We start from the raw sequence: 25,531 nt of genomic DNA, 5'->3' as shown, positions 1-25,531 counted from the left end.
TGTGTTATACATTTGTTGAGGTAAGGTGGGGCCACAGGGAACCAGTCAAGCTACAAGGCTAGATTTGCCCCTTTTAATCACAAATTGATTGATTGTGTTCACTGTTAAATAAAACCAAAATTTATATTTTTTTATATTTTTATATTTTTTATTTGTGTTCGTTTTGTGTGATGGGGAGGGGCAAGTAGATTTTTCTAGCATTTTGTCCCTTGGACAACAAGTTTCTTTAAAAAATGGCACTCCTTTATTTCCACTTATTTCTTCATCCCTGCCAGCCTTTTTAGTTATTTATTTTTAATCTCTAATCTGTTTTCCATCCTCAAACATATTGTTGCCACACAGTGAAGTCGTGCATGTCACTAGATAACTAACATAATGTACGTTGTGTGCCAAATACTGTATGCCACAAGACCAGTATGAAAAAGATAACATCGATTTTAAAAACAAATGAATAGGCTACTTCTGTATTTTGTATCTGCTCTGGATTAACTAGACTAAATTCTAATGTGTTTTTTTTAAAGTATATAGTTTTAAATGTCTGCCTTTGCAAGGCAGACCTGGAATTGGCTTCTCTGACCTTAAGTTGTCCTTTCTGTTATATTTTTGTAGTCACTTCAGCTTTATGAGAACCCTAACAGCCACTCTTAGCTTTAAAATAAAATGCAGATAAGTGGACTAGGCTTTCAGCAACTGTTTATCTCCTGTCTTGTGCTGGAAAGAGTTAGAGCTCATTTTGCATACATATCATGGTAACTACGGAAATTGATAGGTGCTTAATATTCCACAGCCAGGGAGATAACGCATAATATTAATAGTGTACCTGGACAATGCAAGTCCAAGTATAGCCAAAGTTAATTATAATAGAGACTGTTCTACAAGAATTTTCTGACGTCATGTTTAGGGGTCGGCATCATGTCGAGTTGTGACATTTAAAATAAATAAATAAATAAAAAATACATTTCTTGGCCATGGACATACAAAACGGAAGTTATATACAATTACATGTGTGTGTTAGGCGTGTTCACTACCACCAGCATGCATGTCCATGTATGGACAAGTTGACGATCCCTGGTCACGTTTATTAGACTTGATTAATCTAATTTATTCAGTTTCATTTTCATTTATCTAAAACAGGTTATACAGTGGATTTGCAAGGGTACTGCAGTAAACGTACATGCAAATTATTTTAGAGATTACTTATCATTATAGCCCTGTGAAATTCTTTATTTTTTCGTAATTTTTCGGTTTGTTTTTCAAAAATATTTTGTTTTATTACAGCTACACATTAATGAAGTATATAAAAGTATACATCATGTTTTAAGTATATACATAATATATTAAACATTATCTGTTCTGGTTTTTTTTACACTGACAAACAGACCTAGCACAGAAAAATTAGTTACCATAATTTCTCATTAGCGACAGTAACGGTAACATACAGTCCCTCACTCTTTAATGAACTGCCTATTTAGAGTAGATAGTGCCACTGCCCTCTGTGGTGCTGTCATAATAATTGCACATACAGCAATCTAGCCATTCAAAAAATGCTAAGATTTTTATTTCAATTCCATTGCACTGAAGCAGTGTACAACAAGCTTGGGGTTTCTCCGTATTTAAACACTAAGCAAAGCAGATTCATTCGTTCAGATCCATTCAAAACCAAAACAGCATTTGCTCCAGTGCAAAGTTTCCACCACTTGAAGTAAAACAAAGAATTAGCATACAATACAAAATACAAGAAAACAAGCCATATTTTCCAAGTGGTGTCTTTCGACCCAGTCCAGCCGACAGTTGCAAAATCTGCACATCATTATTTTGTCACCATCAGCTGACTACATCCCCTCATGCTCAGATTTTTTGCAGTGTTGTTTAATTGTTATGCACAGTTTAGGCATTTTGGAAATAAACGTTTCTTGTCTTCCTACACAATTTTAATTCCAAAAAGTGGTTGACTCGGTCAAAACTATACATCTGCGCAATGCTAGTCAGAGCTTCCGTTTCCCTTCAGACCGTGCCCATGGTAACGGTTGAGCCTTGACAACTGCAATTGCAAGTATTTATTTAAAGCATGTTTTGTATAAACCTCCCAATTTAAAAATGTAATTCTACCTTTGCTTTTATAATGATTTTTCGTTTTATGTGTTGCATTTCATTTTATTTTGTATTTATGAGAAACCCGGGGCTCCACTTCTCATATTTCTTCATCATTGTACCAACCACAGTTTTTCCAGTGACGATTTTATTTTATTTTTTTTATGCATAAGTGGCATGTCAGAAGAAAGATACAGTAATAGTATCTGAATAATAAAAAAAAAAAACCCTATATTAAAACTATCTGATTATATATCAAGAGATTTAAAAAAATCAGTGGAAATTTTATTTCTGATAAATGTACATCTTTTAATTTAATTTTAAAATTGTAAATAATCCAGTGAAATGTACTGATGAATTACTTTTTTTAATGGTATTATTATATTTTAAATGTTCATGTTAATCTGTGTAGTTCTGTGTGTGTGATTGTTTGTGAATTGGTGCTTTCTTGGCCAGGTCTCTCTTGAAAAAGAGATTTTGAATCTCAGTGTAACTTCCTGGTTAAATAAAGGTTAAGTAAAAAAATAAATAAATAAAAAATAAAATTGAAATTGAAAAATTCGTTTTTACGTCAAAACACCTGTTGTGTGTAATTATTAAATCACTTTAAAGACAAAGTGTGGCCGGGGACATATCTTGCTAAGATTCTAAAGTGGTCGTAAATTTTACATTATCAACCCCCCCCCCCCCCCCCCCCCCCAAGTACATCTGGTACATCCGAGTGAGCCATTAACCTGGCGACACTACCTCCAGTGTGTGTAAGAATTACAACAGTAAGTTTTAAAGTCACCAGGATATGTGGCTGAACAGAAAGTGATACAAAATCTTAAGGAGGAAAAATAATACATTGTTTAAGATAACACTGATATTTCATACCCTATCCATGTGCTTTTAAGGGCTTATAGCACGTTAACACCAAGGCAGTTTGGTTGATTAGTGCTATAAAAAACAGGGAGCTAACGCAGGCAATTTCTTTTTTGTATTATAAACAATGAAAATTTAAAAATAGAATGCATTACTACAGTAATTCTTTTTGTGCATGTGTTTTTACTACAGTAATTCTTTTTGTGCATGTGTTTTTACTACAGTAATTCTTTGTGCATGTGTTTTTACTACAGTAATTCTTTTTGTGCATGTGTTTTTACTACAGTAATTCTTTTTGTGCATGTGTTTTTACTACAGTAATTATTTTTGTGCATGTGTTTTTGCACCCTGAAACTGGTTGGTGGTATTGTAATGTGCACTAGTCCTCCAATACAATTTCCAAGCTAACGTTTTGCATTGAATAATTCAGGATTTTATTTTCCGACTCTCTAGCGTATTCAATATTCTGAAACCCTTTTCATCCTCTTTAATAGCTAATATCACTGTTATATTATTAGAGTCTGTGGATTGCTGTTTTATGTACCAGAATATATATTCTTCCTTAATAACCCAGTATGCTTTTTTGTACTTTATATTTTGTGTGATTTTAACCTGTGTGTACTTGCTTTAAATATTCTAAACAGATTTTTTTTTTTCATTTTTCCACAGAGGATTTAAACTTTTAAATCAGACGTGCTAAAAGAAAATGATCAACTTGATGATAAACATAATCCAATGTTTCCTTTTCATTTCTCTCTTTTCTTACAGGATCTTCATTTAGAATATGGACAAGGGCACTTTGGAGGAAATAAGTAAGTTAAAATGATTGCAGTTGAAATGATATGATCTAGGGCCATGTCATGGTGTTACTCTGAACTGCAGTGTATTTGTTCAGGATCTCTATAGCTTGATCTATTGCCATTAAGGCTCTTTGCTTCACTGCACCTCCTAGTGTGTTGTTGCTGGGAGGCTTAGAACTGTAGAGGTCTCCCTGTGGGAAGCCACTCATCATCTTTAATACCATTAGCAATGTCTTCCCGCTGGCTTGCTTTGTTTTTCAAGTGCTGCATGATATATTTTTTGATCTGCTGTAATAAGATAAAAAGCAATCTTTGTAATACTAGGCTTTTATCCCATCCTGGAGTTTAATACTTAGTAATACAGAGGCTAAATGGATTCAACCATTTGGAAGCAGCGTGGTTGCAAGGCTTGTGTTTTTTTGGGGTGGGTGTGCCGATGAATTTGTCACACAACTGCTGCCTAGCATATTCATAAACCCCAAACAAGTGTCGTGTTTGAATAGTGGTGAACATTGTATATAGGAGACTAGTTAAACCCTTTTATAGTTAAAGCAGAATGTAGCATTGTTGAGGTAGAAGGAGAATGAAAGCTGTGGAAGCATGTCTAACTACATTTAACCAAGACATTCTTGACAGTTCTTGTGATTACTGCTCAAAACTGTCCTTTTGATTCTCATTAAGATACCATGCTTTGAAAGAAATGGGAAGGTTTGTTTAATTTAACTTGAGCTATTTTATTCTAAATGACTTTGGTGGAAAGTACTGACAATTCTCGTGCACTTCAAAACATTCATTGAAATGCAGTAAAACAGGTGAAGTTAATTAATGCTTAATATACTTGTCTGCCAGTGTAAAATGATAAGGTTCCTTGTGAAACATGCATAATTCGTTTCCTTGTGCCAGTAACCAGATGATAGTGTTTCCTAATGTGTTAGGCTTGTCGTAATGTTTTCCTTTGTGCCTGACAGTTGAAGAGAAATGCAATAATTGAAATATCAATAAATTGGTACAGGCAAAATTGTTAATGGTGTCCTAACTTTTTTTTTTTTTTTTTTGTAATGCAAGGTACTTGCTCTCATACAACTTACTTTGATAAACACAATTATTTAATTTTTTTTTATGTTAAAGGAGCCTTCTGAAATCGGTGGAAGAGGAACTTCACCAGCGGTAAATGCTGTTTTGCATTCTCTCATTAAATCCTGAATGTCTGCATTTGTGCTTTTATGTATTTGGTTCAGCCTAACAGTGTCCTTTCGCCTTAGTACTTGTCTTATTTGATGTAATAGACAACTAATTTGCTTGGACTGCAACTATTTTGTTTGTACAATAAAATGCTGTATGAAAAGATACATTTCATTGTGGACGACGTCCTAAGGCAGTAGTGCATGCCACAATTCTTTTAGCTTCGTTGAAGTAGTTACAGACAAATCCACTGAGCCGTGGTGCCTTGTTCATCTCCTCAGGGGACATGTGGCACATTTAGAGGATGATGATGGTGATGATGATGAAACTCAACAGTAAGTCTTTTTCTGTTCTAGTTAGCTGTAATCTTTATTTGCCCAATCCCAGAGAAAAGGTATTTTTCAGTTTTATACATGCCACGCAGACTTCAGCTCTTCCTAGCTTTGTGTACTCATTTCAGTTTGACCAAAATAGCCTTTTTTATTTTTATGAATCACTGTTGTCTGTTGTCGTTTTGTGTTGGCCGTGAGGTCTCTGTGGGCATGTCTCTGTTTTGTTGTGCAATGTTTTTGCTTATCCGTGAACGTTGAATGCCGCAGTCATTGGCTTAACCTTTTTAAAAAATATATAGTGCAAGTAAAAACAATGTCAAGTGTTTTTCTTTTCAAAAGAGTAGATCAATAACCTTGGTTAACAAGCAGTTTTTGCAGATCCCCATAACTGTCCAGTAATGTTTTCATACATTTGTCTTCTACTGGGTTCACAGATTGTAATGAAGTGTACATTTTTATTGTTACTGACCCTAACAGTTTCTTTCACATTTTTATTAGACCCACTATCTCAACTTTGAAACCGAAAGTGCCACCACCACTGCCACCGAAGGTAAGATTTATTTTCACAAATAAATTCATATGCTTTAGAAGGGTTTGAGTGAAGGCGAAGTTGTCAAACTAATTTAGTATGTTGTGGTCCACAGCAGGAACTGCTGAATTTATCCTGGAATAATGTTTATCACTTCAGTTTAACACAGGCCACTTAACTTGGTGTGTGATTTTGAAGGTGATTGGTTATACCTGAGCTAATTTAGTTATTGCTATTACAAGAGGGGGTGGACCCTTACACGACCAAGCTATTTCATTATTTATTTTTAATTAATTTTCTACACATTTCTAGAATATTTTTCTCTTGGAAGTTGTGGGGTAGTATGTGTAGATAAATGGGGGGAAAAAAAACACTATTTTTTAATGCATTTTAATTCCAGGCTATAAGGCAACAAAAGGTGAAAATTTTGGAAGGGGGTGTAGACTTTCTATAGTGTGTGTGTTGCTTTCCATTTTCATCTAAAGGAAGTTATTTTGGAGAAAATAGTGTAACAGTGAAATGTGTTTATTTTTATATTTATAGGCTGAAAAGGATTTCATACTATTTATTAATAATGTATTTCGTGACATTAACTGAGTTGTTTGTTCTCAGTGCTTATCCAATGTTTTTATTTTTATTGGAGTGCAATCTTATCAGCTTCATGTACTATACATGCACAGATTAGCAGCTAGTTGCGGAAATTGATCTGTTATTAAAAATTTCAGAAGTGATTAATGGATCAAAATCCAGCTGTTATGCCAGTATTGATGTTTATGACAGTTGCTTTAAAACCGTTCCATTATTTAATGCACTCTTTAACTCTTTAGAGGAGAATAAGTGGTTAAATCAACAGCTGTTCAGCTTTTGGCACCCTCTGCTGTTCGAAAGGTCTTTTTCTTTTTTGCCTGAGTTGGTTAATAAGCTTCATTTAAAGCTTTGGTTCCTTTGTATGATTTTAATTTGTAATATTATATTCCCCAAATGTAGTCTAAGTTTCAATTTATACAAGCTGTATTGACTTTTAAAACCAGCTTGCTGTATTTCATATTAGAGGCTAAAGAGTTACTCTTGGGCTACTACAGCAATAGGTTGAAGATATGGGGAAGATTTTGTTTTCCTTCCACTTGTCAAATTTGAAACTTTGATAAAAAGTGAATCTTGTTTTTTTTTTTTTTTTTTTTTTTTTTTTTTCCCTTAGCCGAAATCTATCTACATCCCCCATGAGAGTCACCATCCTGTTGAGGAAGACAACCAGGGAACCATTAAGCGATGCCCTGCTTCGGAGAGCCCTGCCAGGCCAGCTTCCCATTGTCCTCCCAGGCCCCCTCCTCCCAGGCTCCCCCTACACAAACTCAGCAGCCTAGGTAATGAAAATGAGCACAATGAAAGCACCAGTCATGCAGACGGGCAAACAAAGACCTTTAGGCATTTCCGTCAGTGGCTGGATGACTCGGAAGAGCGGGCTCATGAGACAGAGGCAGTTCCATTTCCTATCAGTCAATGAAAGCCTGTACTTTTTATTGTTTTTTTTTTGTTTGTTTTTGTTTGAATATACAGAATCACGAATACATCTGGTTCCGTACTAATTTTAAAAACTGAATCTTGGTTCCCATAATCGCAGTAACATGTTTTCTTTTAAATTCCAGTGTTACTGTAAAATGCATGCTAATCTGCAAGGCCTTTCTTGCACACTGGTTAAACAGTAACAAAGTTGGGGGTGAAATGCTGCAGGCTGAGGGCATTGCACCCTGGAGGTAACAATAGTCTTCTCGGGTCAATCATTTACCACTATGGCTGAGTCTGCAGTACAATAGGTGAGACAAGGTTGGATAGTAAATACAACTTTATATATTTTGTTTAAATATAGCTGATACAGCATAAGTAAATAAATAAGAGAAAATGTTTTTAAAGTTCATACCGTATAGTTAGCAGAGTTTTCCTCCGTCTCTGTGTGGTTTGCTGACTGCTGCATAATCAATCCAGTTTACATTGCGCCTGTCATATTTGTTTAGATTATCAAGTTGAATGTGGTTGAATTTCAGAAGTCAGAAAATATTCACATTTTAATCACCATTTTAGTGTTTAGAGCATCCTTTTGTAGTATGTGTTGTAATTTTCTGTCAACTCACAGAATTGGTGTTCAGCCATTTTCTCTTGTGAAGAATGCAAGGGAGAAAGGCGTTCCTTTGAAAAGGGGTGGGATGACGGTGATGTGAACCAATCGCATGACAGAAAAAGACTATTGATCGGTAGTGTAAAGATGTTAGGGCAATTATTAAATCTGTTCTTCCTATGATGAGGTTTTAACCAACCACAGGCGCGTGTGTGTGTGTGAGAAATATTCTTTCAACTTTGAGTTATTGTGTGTGTGTGAAATATTCTTTCAACTTTCAGAGTTATTGAGTTTTGTTTGTTTTCTTTACAGGCAATGGAGTGAATGCATCACAAATAAATGGAGAGCAAGAAGGCTCTCTCCAACAGCCAGGTGCAAAACAAGCTACAATGCCTCCTGTTGTCCCTTTAAGGAAAGACAAAAAGGAGTTACCGGTAACACTAAATGTATACTTCATCTTCATTCATTAAAAAAAAAAACATAGCAACTACTAAATGTACTCAAAGCACAGAATTGTTAGAATTCCCATTTTAAACAAGTAAACATTCTATATGATTAAATCTAACTCTCTGCTCCACTCCACATTAATATTAACTAGACCAGTTCTCAAACTGGTGGTCTGGAGCCCACAGGGGTTGTAGAGGGGGTCAAAAAGAGGTCGGGAAGATGCAATAATGGTTGAAAACCCATGAATTAGACACTAGAGCGAGGGTTTAACAGATACTTCTTCTGATTTGACATCTTTTGTAATTGATTTAAATGATAGCTACACTCCAAGCTCTGTCAGAATAAGGTTTTGAAAATCAGAAGACCCTACTTTTTAATCCAAACACATTTTGAAATCACAAGTCTACACCTTGTGCACCGTGTAATACGTTTACACGAGATGTACTGACTACATAACCTTGACGAAAAGGACCAGTGTTTGGGTTTCGTAAACACACTAATTGTCACATCATTGTTCTACTTTCGTTTCATAGTTTAAGACTGCAAACATGCATAGCAAAAACATAAGCAAATCCATATTGATTTTAAAATGGAGAAAGCTCAAATTCTTACAAAAAATGTAATTTTCTCTTTTACAGCAGAATGTTTGTAGGGGTTGTGTTATTTTTTTTTATTTTTTTATTTTTTTAATATTCATACTAGCACTTGAATTGATACAATTAACAAAATGTGTATGTCTTTACAGAAACCGGTAAGCAATGGTTTGCCGCCAACTCCAAAAGTGCATGTAAGTGTAACAAATGTGATTTTTGTTTTTCATAATACTTCAGTATATCCAGTTTATTTTCACTGTATAGTAGATTATTTTTTGTTGTAGTCTTCATCTATTGGATGAAATTGGAATTGCATTTACTTAGCTTGTGATTAGTTTATTTGTTTGACAGACCAACCAACAGAAGTCATTCTGAAACTATATTTCCTGTACTGCTGGTTTTGAATGTGCTGCTTCATTTTTTTTTCTCCTCCTTTAATTATGCAGATGGGTGCGTGTTTCTCTAAGGTATTTAATGGGTGTCCATTAAAAGTCCATTGTGCTACATCATGGATTAATCCAGACACAAGAGGTAATTATCCTCTTCAGATCCAGAAAATGTACAATACAAAAGAACTGAAAAGTTTATTAATTGTTGCATTAGATAAGGTAGTCTGTGAAACCGGCAATGGGTGTTCTGTAAATGTAATTTTTTTGTTTTTTTTTTTTTTTTTTTTTTTTTTTTAGACCAGTATTTGATATTTGGTGCAGAAGAAGGCATTTACACCTTAAACTTAAACGAGCTTCATGAGACGTCCATGGAACAGGTGTGTATTTAATTTAAAACAAGCATTTTTTAAAGTGTATTTTTTTTTAACTTACATTCAAGGATGTTTTTTTTTTTTTTTTTTTTCTTGCAGCTTTTTCCACGAAGGTGTACATGGCTGTATGTAATGAATAATTGTTTACTTTCAATATCTGGTAAGGCTTAATTTAATACTGATATTCAAAATAGTGCAATATGTGTATGTATTTGTATAGTATATGTTTTGCATCTATTACATAACCTCACAGAATTACGTTATACTACTGTATCTGATGTGATACCCAATTTTTTTTATTTTTATTTTTTTCTAGGGAAAGCTTCCCAGCTTTACTCTCATAATTTGATAGGTCTTTTTGAATATGCTCGGCAGATGCAGAAATTGCCTGTTGCCATTCCTACACACAAGCTTCCAGACCGAATTCTTCCCAGGTACGCAGAACTGCATGCAACCAGGGGCAGAACTAGGGTGTGACTTCTTAGAAATTTGAGATTGTAGTCATTATTGATTTGTTTGTTTGTTTGTTTAGGAAGTTTGCAGTATCCACAAAAATTCCAGACACAAAGGGTTGCCAAAAGTGTTGCGTGGGTACGTTTGAATCTGCTTTTTATGATGCCTAATCTTTTCAGATCCTTTCCTTTCCTGTCTGATTAGCAGTATATATTCTGCAGGCTCTGTCTGCTTATCAGTTTGATATAAATAGTTTGCCATAATTCACCCTAGCACACAGTTATTATTTTATGTATGAAGCACAAGTATAATTCTACCCTTGGCGTGTGTATAATGAGATTGCTGAAGATGCAAGATATTGGGAACAGAAATTTCTCCTCAACATGTCATTTGTCAAACCCTTGTACAGAAATCAATCAACGGATGAGAAAAAGAAACTTTCATACATATTAAATTAATTTTACCGTCCTTTGCAAAAAAAAAAAAAAAAAAATGGAATGAACAAGAATGCTGTCAGAATATGGACAAATTGTAAATTTTAAGAACATCTTTGAGAAGTTTATTTTGACAGCCATGTTATTATGCACAAATGGTGTTACAAACTAATCTTTTGTTTTTTGTGCTTGCAGTGAGGAATCCTTACACAGGACACAAATACCTTTGTGGAGCTTTTCAGTCTAGTATTGTTCTATTGGAATGGGTTGAACCAATGCAGAAGTTTATGCTGATCAAGGTATGTTAGTTATTTTATTAACGTTCTTTTGTTTTTAGTTTTGTTGTGTTTTTTCTAATATTTGGTTGTTTTTTTTTTTTTTTTTGTTGTAGCACATAGATTTCCCCTTGCCTTGTCCACTGGAGGTCTTTGAAATGCTAGTTGTTCCCGAGCAAGAATACCCTTTTATCTGCGTTGCTGTCAGTAAAGGAACGGAGTTCAACCAGGTGGTGCGGTTTGAGAATGTCAACCCCACCTCCACCTCTTCATGGTTTACAGAAACAGGTTTGTGTATACAGTGCAAAACTATTAGTGGTATGCTGCAGAAATATATTTTGATCCTAATAAATAGAACTGCAGATGCCTGTACTTGGAGCAGTCAGATATAATGCTGAAAGTCCATCCAACACTACATAGTGAATGTATAGTGCATAATAATTTGGGAACTTGAGCTCCCTTCAGTATTAGTCTTAATTGCATGCTACTGATACACAGTGGATGTTATCTGCAACAGTAATAAGTAAATGAGGGGTCCATACATCTCTTCAGTCATCCATTTTGCACTGCATGTGGGACTTTACTGTAAATTACTGTTAATCTTAATCTCATGCTACTATCCTTGTGGTTTCAAAAAATGCCTGGATGACGATAGTTGGACTTGACTGTAATGAACACATAATGAATGAACCCTGTAAATGTGGTCAGCAAAACACATTTCCAGCATGGATCCCAGAAAACATGGGCTGATGAATGAAGCAGTGTTAATGTTAATACTATATATGCCTTTTGTTTTACAGATACACCACAATCTTGTGTAATTCATGTCACCCAGCTGGAAAGAGACACAATTTTAGTCTGCCTTGATCGTAAGTGTTTGACTGCGTATCTACTTTTGGAATCAGATTTGTATCTTCTTTGTTATTAAAATATAATTTTCAGTGTCAGTGTCTTAACTTTCTCAAATTATTTCCTTTTTTGCCCTCAGGGTGTATAAAAATAGTGAATTTACAAGGAAGGTTAAAATCCAGCAGAAAGCTGTCTGCAGAGCTAACGTTTAATTTCCAAATAGAGGCAATAGGTAAGTGAACTTCAAAAATAGTTATCTGTGATCATTTTTAGTAGTACTCAAACACTATAACCAGGTAATATTTAAGTAGGGGTGTATTTCTTTGAAGCGCAGGGTGACTTGGAACATGGTTCCACACAAACCAATAGTTGAGAGTTCAGTATGTGGTCCTTCTCACACTTTCATTTTTACATATATCGTACGAATAATGGAGGTGTAGGTCATAGAGATCTACTTTAACTACAGTATCCAAACATATTTTAAATGCTCCAATCACATTATGTAACAAACTGTACTTTTTAGTTTGCCTCCAGGACAGTGTATTGGCATTTTGGAAGCATGGTATGCAAGGAAGAAGCTTCAAGTCAAGCGAGGTAAGTAAACTCTGAATATTATAGCATGAAAAATGTGATTGTCATAAGGATGTGAAAACGTGTGTGTGTGTGTGTGTGTGTGTGTGTGTGTGTGTGTGTGTGTGTGTATATATATATAATGTGTTGTTTTATTGGGGGGGGGAGCTTTTAGAGAAAATCGACAAAAAAGGCACACACCACTCTGGTTAACTGATTTACTAACCCTTTTCCATTTCTCTCCAAATTACCAGATCACCCAGGAGATATCTGATAATACAAGAATCTTCAAGCTCTTAGGTTCTGACAGGTGAGCAAAAAGACAAAATACCAAACAAGGAAAATAGTAAGGCGGAGGAATGTTCCCTCGTTGTTCTTCCTATTTCAAGAGCAAGTGGTAGTTTTATTTAACTTTCCTTTACCTTTTTGTGTTTTATATAGATATACAGTTATTCTTAGTAGTTGGTAGTGCTGGTGCTCTCATTTATTTTTTAATATGACCCTGGGGAAATGCTTTTCACTTTGTTATTCAATAAGTTGCTGGGCTTTTAATTTATTTTGCAGTTCTCCATTCCAGTTAGTGCATTTCCTTGGTTACCTCAAATAATTTCTTGAATATAACACTTTTTCATAAAAAACAGACTTCTTAAACATTGCATATTCCATGTATGACAGATATATCTGACTATTCACATATATATGTTTAAACACTGATGACCTGTTAATTATTATACTTTTTTTTTTTTTTTTTTTAATAGAGTGGTGGTGTTGGAAAGCAGGCCCACCGACAACCCTGCAGCCAACAGCAATCTGTATATCTTGGCAGGGCATGAAAACAGTTACTGATTCATTTTGCATGGCAAGAAGCAATGAAGCTCAAACAGAATGGAGTCAAGCAGACACTACTGCTTCAGCATCTATGAATGCTTGGAATTTTACTACAATTACAGCTGCTTTTTTCAGGTTGCTTTGGATTCCGTTTTTATATTTATTGTGGCGTGTAAGAAAGAAGCAAGCAGAGGACATTTTAATTAAGTGTTGCCACCACTTCTAGTATCTTCCGTTTACCACACAAGTGCTTAATTTGCTTATATGTAATCTTTGTACATAAATGTGTAGTATTTTTTGGAGCAAGTTACTTCATGTGATTGAAGTTGTACACTAAGACTTAATGTAGATAGTACTGCATATATGTTGTACAGGTGTCCTAACTGCAGATGTAAAGGTGTGAGTGATGCAAATAGTAAATGGGGTGCTACTTTAAGGGCATGTCTCGGGGGTTCACTTTGGGTACAGCTTTAAAGTATTCAGCAGAAAAGAATAGCAATGTGCCCATCTTACTAACACTGATGTATTTATCATGTGATCTAGTGCTTCAAATGCAAACTTTTAACCATGTATGTTTTATTCCAAGCCATTCTATATTTTAATTGCTTGTATTTTTAATGCTGAGGCATATACACTGGTGTTTTAAATTTGCACAAAAGTGTGTGTGTGTGTATATATATATATATATATATATACCGGTCAAAAGTTTTAGAACAACTCAATTTTTCCAGATTTTATTGAAATTTACGCAGTTTAATGTCTCATTGTACTCCGAAATTAAAGCATAGAACAAATAAACAATTGGAGATAAAAAAGAAATCATGGAATCGTTTTGTTTAACAAAATTTACTCTAAAATTGTGACTCATCAAAGTAGCCACCTTTTGCAGATATAACAGCCGAACACACTCGTGGCATTCTTTCTACTATGGAAATCAAATATTGTTTGGAAAATTCTTCCCAACACTGTTGCAGAAGTTCCCACAAATGTGTTGCACTTGTAGGTTGCTTTGCTTTCACCCTTCTGTCCAGTTCATCCCAAACTAGCTCGATGGGGTTTAAGTCTGGAGACTGTGCTGGCCATTCCATGATTTGAAGCCTGCCATCTTGTTCTTTTCTTGTAAGGTAGCTCTGACATAGCCTGGAGGTATGTTTGGGTCATTATCTTGCTGTAGGATGAACCCCTGACCAACTAGGCGTATACCAGAGAGTATTGCATGGCGCTGCAAAATACTTTGGTAGCCGTTTTGGTTCAGGGTGCCACTAACTCTGTGCAAGTCGCCGACTCTGGATCCAGCAAAAGAGCTCCACACCATCACGCTTCCTCCTCCATGTTTGACAGTTGGTGAGCAAAACACCAAGAAGAACCATCCTTTTGCCTTAAATTTCAATAAAAACTGGAAAAATGGGGGTGTTCATATATATATATATATATATATATATATATAATATATATATATATATATATATATATATATATATATATATACACACACACACACTCATACTCATGTATGCAAGCTGTGACTGGGGATTGCATTTATAGTTTGACTACAAAAATAATGGTATTCAGACTGAGCAAGCCAGATTGACTTAGAAACTGACATGAATCAATGTTCTAAACTTAAACATTTCATTATTTATTTTTATTTTTTCCCCAGAAGTAGACTTTAGAAAGGTTTGTAAAATTGCCCTGTGGCGTGAACTGTACAGCCGGCATCCATTGATACTGTTCTGTAACTTTTGTTGTCTTAATTGTGCAGAACATGTTTATGTAATACGTCTCACAAAGCATTTCAGAATATTTTTAATTATAGACCACTCTTAAAGGGGAACCCAACATTCCTTCCTTTTGGGTATAGCTTAAAGTTTTGAGCTTATCTGATGTATGTTTTAAATGGTATGCCAAAATGTATTTTTCAATTAAAGATACTGTCAACTAATGGCCAAATGTTATTGGGTGTTTCTACCTCGTACAAAGCTGTATGCATACTACGCATCAAGTGAGGCTCTGGTGGTGGATTGATTTGATATTTTGTACTTGGTAGTAAAATGTGCACTAAGGTTTTTTATTGCATACAGTCTCCACAGCCTAAAGGTAGATCTAGTAATTAAAAACAAACTTTTTTTTTTCTTCTCTGCAACATTAACGTAGTAACACTAATCATATGAAATGCATTATGTATATACTGTAAAATAAAATCAACTGGTTTTACATACTGTACTTGTGTGTCTGGCCCTTCTTTAATTTCTTGTCTATGGGTGCAGTATTGTAATTTCAGTCTCTAAGGGACTGGTGGCATTGCAGTAAAATATGTGCTTCAGTATGTAATTTCATGGTACTTTTTATAAGGACAGTAGGATACAAGGATGGAATGGATAATCTGAGAGTGTGATTTCAGAAGTAGCATTACCAGTCAAATCAATGGTAATTTCACCCCTGAGAACACTTAAGGTTCTTCATATAATTAACTACTTAATAAAGCAATGACTAGTGCTTTGCCTTTGCCCCTTTCGATCTGAACTTGACATCCACCGAATCAGTCCTTTTACGGCTGTTTGCTATGTTATGTTGTATATTTCAAGTAGACTGTTTCCTGTTGTTTGGAGGAGATAAAGAATTGGAATCCTAATGCAAATTAATGCCAGAGATTCCTCTTACTATCATACGAGTCACACAATACAAATAAAAAAGGATTAGATCCTGCACATCTACAGTATATGGGTTACATAGATACTTATTTTTTTTTAATGTTTTCCAAGTTAATTTTATCATTCTTTCCAAAAAAAAAAAAAAAAAAAATGCAATACACAAGAATGCTGTCAGAATATGAGCAAATTGTAATTTTAAGATCGCCTTAGGAGAAGTTTCTTTTGACAGCCATGTTATTATGCACAAATGGTGTTACAAACTAATCTCTTGTTTTTTGTGCTTGCAATGAGGAATCCTTACACGGGACACACATACCTTTGTGGAGCTTTTCAGTCCAGTATTATTCTATTGGAGTGGGTTGAACCAGTGCAGAATTTTATGCTGATCAAGGTATGTTAGTTATTTTATTAAGGTTCTTTCGTTTTTTTTTTCTAATATTTATTTTGGGTTTTTTTGTAGCACAAAGATTTCCCCTTGCCTTGTCCACTTGAGGTCTTTGAAATGCTGGTTGTTCCTGAGCAAGAGTACCCTTTTATCTGCGTTGCTGTCAGTAAAGGAACGGAGTTCAACCAGGTGGTGCGGTTTGAGAATGTCAACCAAACCTGTAACTCCTCAGTGCAAAACTATTATTGGCATGCTGCAGAAATATATTTTGATCCTAATAAATAGATCTGCAGATGCCTATACTTGAAGCAGTCAGATATAATGCTGTAAGTCCATCCAACACTGTACATAGTGAATGTAGAATGCATAATAATTTGAGAAATTTAGCTCCCTTCAGTATTAATCTTAGTTGCATGCTATTTATACACAGTGGATGTCATCTGCAACAGTAAGTAAATGAGAAAAAGAAATACATTACACATTTGTCACCACGACAACAGAACAACACTTTTGTAGTCTCTAGGGAACTGCAAGACGTTCTATAGACATGCTCTGGTTTCTCTTCAAATCGTACAAATCTTTCACCTTTTACTAAAGATTTCCGTGGAGAGGAACATTTATGAGTTTCTACAATTTTTTTGCTGCCCTGTTTTTGCAGGGCTTCCCTTATAATGTGAAAAATAGATTGATGTTATGCATGCTATTAGTTTTTAATTGAAATAAAACATACAATCAGGAGAGAGGCTGTAATATAGGATATGCAAAAAACACTTCACGTTCCATTGGTAGACTGTGTATACTTGTTCTCAGAAAGAGCTGCACAAATTTGCATACCCATGATTCCTTGCACACGCAGACAAGAATCTTACCCACATCAAGTAAAGTATTATGTATTTGTATACACAAAGGGAGTATATTTTTATTTATGTGTAGTCAGGAATAATCAATTGTGTTTTATAATTTCAAGGAGAAAAAGAAATGCATTACACATTTGTCACCACAAAAAAAGAACAACAGCTTTGTAGTCTCTAGGGAACTGTAAAAAGTTCCATAGACATGCTCTGGTTTCTCTTGAAATTGTACAAATCTTTTGCCTTTTACTAAAGATTTCCGTGGAGAGAAATATTTATGAGTTTCGACAAATTTTTTGATGCCCTGTTTTTGCAGGGCTTTCCTTATAATGTGAAAAATAGATTGATGTTATGCATGCTATTAGTTTTTAATTGAAATAAAACATACAATCTGGAGAGAGGCTGTAATGTAGGATATGCAAATAACACTTACGTTCCATTGGTAGACTGTATGCTAGTTCTCAGAAAGAGCTGCACAGATTTGCATAGACATGATTCCTTGTATGCGCAGACAGGAATCTTAGATAAGAACATAAGAAAGTTTACAAATGAGAGGAGGCCATTCGGCCCATCTTGCTCGTTTGGTTGTTAGTAGCTTATTGATCCCAGAATCTCATCAAGCAGCTTCTTGAAGAATCCCAGGGTGTCAGCTTCAACAACATTACTGGGGAGTTGATTCCAGACCCTCACAATTCTCTGTGTAAAAAAGTGCCTCCTATTTTCTGTTCTGAATGCCCCTTTGTCTAATCTCCATTTGTGACCCCTGGTCCTTGTTTCTTTTTTCAGGCTGAAAAAGTCCCTTGGGTCGACACTGTCAATACCTTTTAGAATTTTGAATGCTTGAATTAGGTCGCCACGTAGTCTTCTTTGTTCAAGACTGAACAGATTCAATTCTTTTAGCCTGTCTGCATATGACATGCCTTTTAAGCCTGGAATAATTCTGGTCACTCTTCTTTGCACTCTTTCTAGAGCAGCAATATCTTTTTTATAGCGAGGTGACCAGAACTGCACACAATATTCAAGATGAGGTCTTACTAGTGCATTGTACAGTTTTAACATTACTTCCCTTGATTTAAATTCAGCACTTTTCACAATGTATCCGAGCATCTTGTTAGCCTTTTTTATAGCTTCCCCACATTGTCTAGATGAAGACATTTCTGAGTCAACAAAAACTCCTAGGTCTTTTTCATAGATTCCTTCTCCAATTTCAGTATCTCCCGTGTGATATTTATAGTGGACATTTTTATTTCCTGCGTGCAGTACCTTACACTTTTCTCTATTAAATGTCATTTGCCATGTGTCTGCCAAGTTCTGAATCTTGTCTAGATCATTTTGAATTGCCTTTGCTGCTACAACAGTGTTTGCCACTCCTCCTACTTTTGTGTCGTCTGCAAATTTAACAAGTTTGCTTACTATACCAGAATCTAAATCATTAATGTAGATTAGGAATAGCAGAGGACCTAATACTAATCCCTGTGGTACACCACTGGTTACCACACTCCATTCTGAGGTTTTTCCTCTAATCAGTACTTTCTGTTTTCTACATGTTAACCACTCCCTAATCCATGTACATGTGTTTCCTTGAATCCTAACTGCGTTCAGTTTGAGAATTAATCTTTTGTGCGGGACTTTGTCAAAAGCTTTCTGGAAATCTAAATAAACCATGTCATATGCTTTGCAATTATCCATTATCGATGTTGCATCCTCAAAAAAATCAAGCAAGTTAGTTAGACACGATCTCCCTTTCCTAAAACCATGTTGACTGTCTCCCAGGACCCTGTTACCATATAGGTAATTTTCCATTTTGGATCTTATTATAGTTTCCATAAGTTTGTATATAATAGAAGTCAGGCTTACTGGTCTAACAGAAGTAGATTGGAGTAAAATAGAGAAAACACCCACAGAAGAAGGATGGTTGTTCTTCAAAAATGTAGTACTAGAGGCGCAAAACAATTACATCCCTAAAGTAGACAAATCTAAATGTAAAACTAAATTGCCAAAATGGTTTAATAGATCAATTAAAAAAAATATTCAGCGAAAAAAGGCACTTTATAGAGCATTAAAAAAGGACCAAAAAGAAAGTACGCAGAAAGAGTACACGGAACTGCAAATGCAAGTCAAAAAGGAAGTTAGAAAGGCCAAGACAGAAATAGAAATGAACATTGCTAAGGGAGCTAAAACCAATTCCAAAATGTTTTTCCAACATTACAACAGCAAGAGAACATTCAAAGAGGAGGTTAAATGTCTAAGAGATACAAATGGCAAAATCGTAGATGAAGAAAAAAATAGCAAATATATTAAATGATTACTTTTCACAAGTTTTTACAAAGGAAGATACTGACAACATGCCCCACATGTCATCCAGTTCCTATCCAGTTTTAAATAACTTTAGCATAACTGAGGCAGAAGTGTTAAAGGGACTAGGTGCTCTTAAAATAAACAAATCCCCTGGGCCGGATGAGATCCTCCCAGTAGTACTCAAAGAAATGAAAAAAGTAATTTACAAACCGCTAACCAAGATCATGCAGCAGTCTCTTGACACAGGGGTGGTACCGACAGACTGCAAAATTGGAAAAAAAGTAATACCGATCCACTTCGGATTTATTACCCAAATCAAATAATGTAATTTGTATTTGTATACACAAAGGGAGTATATTTTTATTTGCGTATAGCCAGCCATAACCGACTGTGTTTTACAATTTCAAGCGGAAAAAGAAATGCATTACACATTTGTCACGACAACAGAACAACACTTTTGTAGTCTCTAGGGAACTGCAAAACGTTCCATAGACATGCTCTGGTTTCTCTTCAAATCGTACAAATCTTTCGCCTTTTACTAATGATCTCCGTGGAGAGGAATATTTATGAGTTTCTGCAAATGTTTTCTACTAATTTTTTGATGCCCTGTTTTTGCATGGTATTTGTTTTTAATTGAAATAAAACATACAATCAGGAGAGAGGCTGTAATGTAGGAGATGCAAAAAACACTTTACGCTCCATTGGTAGACTGTGTATGCTAGTTCTCAGAAAGAGCTGCACAAATTTGCATACCCATGATTCCTTGCACACGCAGACAAGAATCTTACCCACATCAAGTAACGTACTATGTATTTATACACACAAAGGGAGTATATTTTTATTTGTGTGTAGTCAGGAATAACCAATTGTGTTTTATAATTTCAAGGAGAAAAAGAAATGCATTACACATTTGTCACCACAACAACAGAACAACAGCTTTGTAGTCTCTAGGGAACTGTAAAAAGTTCCATAGACATGCTCTGGTTTCTTTTGAAATTGTACAAATCTTTTGCCTTTTACTAATGATTTCTGTGGAGAGGAATATTCTACAAATGTTTTCTGCTAATTTTTTGATGCCCTGTTTTTGCATGGTATTTGTTTTTAATTGAAATAAAACATACAATCAGGAGAGAGGCTCTAACATAGGATAAACAAAATCGCTTTGTTATGTTCCATTGTTAGACTGTATACTAGTTTTCAGAAAGAGCTGAAAACTACTTTCTTAAATGCATTCACCTTGTTAGTCAGAACAAAAGAAAGACCTTTATTTAATACAGACAGTTGTGTTTTAGTTAGTTAATGACTCAATAAATTAATTACTTCCACTTCTGGCTCCTGTTGAGCATTCTCGGGGTATAATTGTGATTTTCATTTCTTACCATGTCTTATTTTCCTCGGCCCTCTCTGTGGTGAAGCAAGCCAGTGTAAAAAAACTGCTCCCTCCTGGTGCAAATGAGGACTGATTGTCCCAAGTCACTCGAGTTGTCGTCGAAGACGGGGTGTTTGTAGAATTCCTTATGTCACAACATTGTTTCTAATTCCCTGAATTTGCCATGTCGGTAATACATAGTTCTGTCTTTGTAGTCCTGTTTGTCATTCATACTTTTTTCATTTGTATGATTTCAGCTCGTTTTCCAACTGTCTCATAATACATCATTTTTTTTGTTTATGTGAATTATATTCCTATAAATATTTGTGTGGAGAGGAGCATTTACAGGTTTCATTTTTTTTTTTTTTTTATGCTTTGCAAGTGGCTTCCCATTCTAGTATAAAAAAACAAACAAAAACATTTGCATTGCTCATCATTAATAATGAATAAACACTAGCACAACTTACAGTGGTTTGTACTTTTATAAAGTCCTGACTACAGTACCTCATAATTGGCAATTCTGGTGTAGAAAATATATCTTCACCTATGATGCCATCTGCAGGTAACTGTGGGAATTGGAGGTGTGCAATGACTGCAGTTTCATCCACAGTAGATGGCTACAACAGGGTAATTAACAAATAGATTACAGCACGTGGAGAAAAGCTACATCTTTACACTGAGAAGGAACTAGGACAAACTCTGGTGCAGGTAGGTCTTGAAGGGTCTCTACCCTTTGGTGGTTTCTTTTGGTGTAAAGGAACACCAATAATTTGTATTTTTGTGTAAACTGAATGCACTAAAAGCTTAATCAATGATAGAAATGATAATTGATCTTGCACCTATGGTTTCCACACGTCTTATCTTCTTCAATGATTAAAATACAATTAAAATAATAATAAATAATTCGAAATAGTTGCTTCTCCTTGGTTTTTGGTTCTGAGAAGTCTGAAGGCTAATAGCACTTCTGAGCTGTGATGCTGCCGCTGCATTTTCCACAGCCACAAGCTTGGAGCTGCCTCTGTGTCCTGAGTCTGGGCTGATGGCTCCTTCTTCTTCAAGACATTAAAGTATTTTCCTGAAACTCCATCAACTTCTTCTGCAACAGCAAGAAAGATGCTGGCTTGTGCACCCTGGGTTGGTGTTTTAACTAGTGGCTAAAATAAAAGACCCTCAAAGGAAGAGAAAGTGAAACAAGGGATTTTATATAAAATTAAATTTGCTACTTCTTTACTGTAATAGGGCTATAAATAGTTGCTAGTCTAATAAGGAGATGTTTCTGTTGCAGTAGTGCAACAGTTTTGCTCAATACATATGGAGATAGCAATTACATACAATATTGTTTGAAATTATTAGTAAATGTCTTCCATCATCTGCAAGCCATAGGTTTATTTGCGCCTGTCATGTATACAGGGTGTAACAGATGAAGGCATGCACATCCTGTAAACTTGTTGGGCCCACACTAGAGAAAAAAAAAATCCAGGGGTTTAGATCTGGGGTGATAACATGTACAATACTATGTCACAGCCTATGAATTTTAAATTGCCATGTCGTTTTTGCCCTGCTATTGCTGTGATGAGCAGTTTGACAGAATACAATTAATCAAAAACACTCAATAAGACACACAAGAAAAGCAGGAATACTTAGTCTTTATTAAAACACGAACGATAATTGATTAAGACATCTCCTCGACAGAGCTGAACAGTCGCTCTTTGTGTTAAAGTGAAGTTGTCAAAAACTGTGTTTGCTCACCTAGTACTGTGCTTGAAAATTGAGACTGATGCATCCCTGTGTGCGTGCCAAGCTCGGTCTCAACTACTCCGGGGTCAAGCACGTTGACTGTTTCCCCAGTACCTTTTAAACAAAACCATACATTTCATACATTAACAACGCTCCCTCAGTCTGGAAAAAAGAAGGTTCTTTCACCAAGAACAAAAAATAAAAGAATTCCGAGGAAGGTTAATAACAATCCGAGATTGACAGCCAAAGATATTCAAAGTGAACTGGCTGCAAGTGAGACTGGGGTTTCCATTTCAACCGCAGGTCGAGTATTGCATGGTGAAGGCCTTCACCAAGGAAAAAGCTACTCCTACTCTGCAGACCAAGGAAAAAGCTACTCCTAGGAAAACATCACAAGCAATCGCTTAAAGTTTGCAAAACAGCATTTGAATGATGGATATGAGTTCTGGTCAAAAGTTTTGTGGAGTGATGAAACAAAAATCGAGCTATTTGGTCATGCTGATAGTCGTTATGTTTGGAGAAAGTCTGGTGAGGCGTACAAAGAAAAGAACAGCATACCTACAAAGCATTGAGGTTGTAACATCCTTATATGGGGCTGTTTTTCCTCTAATGGCACAGGAAATTTAGTTCCAATACATAGTAAAATGGATTCCATGCCATACCAAAAGATATTGGCCAATCATCTGAAACCCTCAGTTACAAAACTTGGTTTAAAACACAACCGGATGTTCCAACACGACAGCAATCCAAAGCACACATCAAAATCCACTTCAGAATGGTGAAAGAAGTATAAAATCAAGTTTCTGGAATGGCCTAGTCAAAGTCTCAAATCCGATTGAGAATCTTTGGTATGATTGAAGGAGGCTGTGCAAAAGAGAAGTCCTCAGAATTTGAATGAACCGGAACAATTTTGCATTGAAGAATGGTAAAAAATCACTATGCCAAAAGCTCACTGACAAATATCCTAATCGTTTAAAAAACATTATTATTGTTAAAGGTACCTCAACTAGCTATTAATTTAATTTTCCTTGTCGAGGTATGAATACTTTTGAATTAGCATTTTTGGAGTTTTGCATAAAAAATGCTGAAATAAATAATTGTAGACATCTTCCTCATCCACAAAAACCAAACTTTTGCTACAGGCCCTAATTATATGTAAAAACATTCCAGCAAATTATTAGTGAAGATCTTTTCTGATTATCTGACTTACCCCACAGTTGCCTGACCAGCTCTTTTGTAAACAGCACATTTGCAAGCTTACTTTGGCAGTAGGCCACCTTTGTATTATATATTTTTATTTTCCCAGTTCAGATCGTTAAAATCCATCTCTCCCACTATGTGAGCCAGCGAGGAGACATTTATGATGTGGCTGGAGGCTGAGTGCTTCATCATATCCAGCAAGAGGTTGCTCAACAGAAAGTGGCCTGCATGAAATTACAGAAAAACACAGTTTACTGACTGAATTCTGGAAAATGTGTATGCATCATTTCCAGGTAATCTGGGCTCAACATCCTGATGTTAAATACCTTCTGCATCAAAGTATACAAGGATAAAGTTGTACTGTTCAAAACTAATTTAAATTCTGCCAAGACGAAATCATTTTTCACAGACATGTACCCAGGGTTATATAGTTTACTATGCTAAGCACTGTCGCATATAACGATTTAAAAAAGCAAAAAGGTAAACATTTACTCTGTATTGCACTGTAAATGTTGAAAATAAAAACGTTGATTACCATGTGTGTAACCGGAACCGAGATCGCTACATTTGCATATATGTTAGCTTAGCTTCGTTCATGCAACACTGTTTTACAATCTTACAAAACAATGTCACCGATTCAGTTCCTACAACAGACACGGGTAATATGACCAGTCCAAAGCAAAATACTTGCAGATTAGTTATTGCATAGCAGTATTGTTTCTCGCTGATTCTGACTTGTGTTTCTGACTCGTGTTGTCAGGTGGGTTGCTTTTAATGACTGACGTTGCAAGACGGCAGTAGCTAATCTTATTTTGTACAACAACCAGACTTGTAGTATAGTCTGTTTTAAAAGGATACACTTGGATATGACAGCTGTCACATGGTCTCAAAACGTCACTGCATCCAGTTTTCACATACTGTTATTATAGAGCTGTCAATAAATGTTTAATTTATATAGGCTTAACATATACAAGGGTTAATTTATTAATATTGTCTGTCATTAAATTGCATTTTCCAGCCCTTGAACCAAATAACCATAGTGGGTTATGTAGGACGACTCAGAAACACAAATAAAAATTTAAGTGAAAGAAAATAATGATCTTGAATTGATTTTGTTAACAGTATAAGATTTTATTTCGAAACAATTGTGCATGAATAGTACATTTTTGTTTAGTAGCTCAGAGTGAACCACAGATTTAAAAAAAAAAAATTGTATGCATGCGTGATTTCGATTGAGGGTATTTCAACTCTGATATGGATGGGAGAAGCATGTGCTGCTCATTAACTTTGCTGTTTTCAGCTTGTCGTATAATTCAATACCAATCAGTGAAGCACAACATTTCTGCATTTTTTTAGAAGTATAAATGCTCCAGTAAACATAGATAATAATCACAATACTCATACTTTGACGGTTTTAGTTTTATTTATTAGGCGCGGCTGCATTTTTAGTAACAGAAATATAGGGGCCTACCTAGGAATAGATTTTTACTGAGGGAAAAGTCAAATTTTTGTCTTAAAAAAAAAAAAAAAAAAAATGTTACAAAGGTGAACGTTATCATCTTATAAAGCCTGGAGACTATTAATGCAACGAAGCAATATAAGTCACAAACTCTTTAGAACTTATAAATATGCATAAGTAGTTGGGTTTATACCTTCATTGAGACATGCATTTGGTTCACTGGTACTGAAGTTAACCCTGAGATTTGTGACACTGATGCTACAGCTGATACTGGTAAGACTGGTGCTGACACTGTTGGGACTGGTAAGACTGGTGCTGACACTGTTGGGACTGGCAAGACTGGTGCTGACACTGTTGGGACTGGTAAGACTGGTGCTGACACTGTTGGGACTGGTAAGACTGGTGCTGCTACTGGTGGGACTGGTAAGACTGGGGCTTGTAAAATTGCTGATACTGGTGCT

The 25,531-nt window shown here is 35.5% G+C and overlaps 1 protein-coding gene, 3 non-coding genes and 1 pseudogene across 12 annotated transcripts in view; all 5 read left to right on the top strand.

Annotated features, from left to right (window-relative positions):
- LOC121316887 (mitogen-activated protein kinase kinase kinase kinase 3) overlaps window positions 1-13,844 on the top strand; it is a 68,299-nt gene extending 54,455 nt beyond the window's left edge. For 4 of the 9 annotated variants that reach the window (XM_041252175.1, XM_041252178.1, XM_041252179.1 and 1 more), the window contains 19 exons: window positions 3,724-3,767; window positions 4,884-4,922; window positions 5,219-5,272; window positions 5,768-5,819; window positions 6,997-7,162; window positions 8,224-8,357; window positions 9,104-9,145; window positions 9,398-9,482; window positions 9,638-9,717; window positions 9,811-9,871; window positions 10,028-10,145; window positions 10,244-10,302; window positions 10,794-10,897; window positions 10,990-11,161; window positions 11,674-11,742; window positions 11,862-11,954; window positions 12,246-12,316; window positions 12,547-12,602; window positions 13,051-13,844. In XM_041252175.1, coding sequence (XP_041108109.1) covers window positions 3,724-3,767; window positions 4,884-4,922; window positions 5,219-5,272; window positions 5,768-5,819; window positions 6,997-7,162; window positions 8,224-8,357; window positions 9,104-9,145; window positions 9,398-9,482; window positions 9,638-9,717; window positions 9,811-9,871; window positions 10,028-10,145; window positions 10,244-10,302; window positions 10,794-10,897; window positions 10,990-11,161; window positions 11,674-11,742; window positions 11,862-11,954; window positions 12,246-12,316; window positions 12,547-12,602; window positions 13,051-13,138 — 1,587 coding nt within the window. In that variant the 3' untranslated portion in view covers window positions 13,139-13,844. Of the gene's footprint in view, window positions 1-3,723; window positions 3,768-4,883; window positions 4,923-5,218; window positions 5,273-5,767; window positions 5,820-6,996; window positions 7,163-8,223; window positions 8,358-9,103; window positions 9,146-9,397; window positions 9,483-9,637; window positions 9,718-9,810; window positions 9,872-10,027; window positions 10,146-10,243; window positions 10,303-10,793; window positions 10,898-10,989; window positions 11,162-11,673; window positions 11,743-11,861; window positions 11,955-12,245; window positions 12,317-12,546; window positions 12,603-13,050 lie in introns of those variants that run through there. The other 5 variants (XM_041252176.1, XM_041252182.1, XM_041252183.1 and 2 more) reach the window with 3 other exon arrangements.
- A 2,859-nt stretch (window positions 13,845-16,703) lies between these two features.
- LOC121317757 lies at window positions 16,704-16,818 on the top strand. The gene has a single exon (XR_005950523.1). It is a non-coding gene; the product is annotated as a U5 spliceosomal RNA (small nuclear RNA).
- Window positions 16,819-17,212: 394 nt separating this feature from the next.
- LOC121317758 lies at window positions 17,213-17,327 on the top strand. The gene has a single exon (XR_005950524.1). It is a non-coding gene; the product is annotated as a U5 spliceosomal RNA (small nuclear RNA).
- A 2,472-nt stretch (window positions 17,328-19,799) lies between these two features.
- Window positions 19,800-19,927, top strand: LOC121317759 (annotated as a pseudogene).
- Window positions 19,928-20,280: 353 nt separating this feature from the next.
- LOC121317760 lies at window positions 20,281-20,399 on the top strand. The gene has a single exon (XR_005950525.1). It is a non-coding gene; the product is annotated as a U5 spliceosomal RNA (small nuclear RNA).
- Window positions 20,400-25,531: the final 5,132 nt, after the last annotated feature.

This window comes from Polyodon spathula, chromosome 6 (assembly GCF_017654505.1).
Source record: "Polyodon spathula isolate WHYD16114869_AA chromosome 6, ASM1765450v1, whole genome shotgun sequence".
NCBI lineage: Eukaryota > Metazoa > Chordata > Actinopteri > Acipenseriformes > Polyodontidae > Polyodon > Polyodon spathula.
Note: the sequence above shows the minus strand (reverse complement) of the source record. Positions and strands in the feature narration are given on the sequence as shown.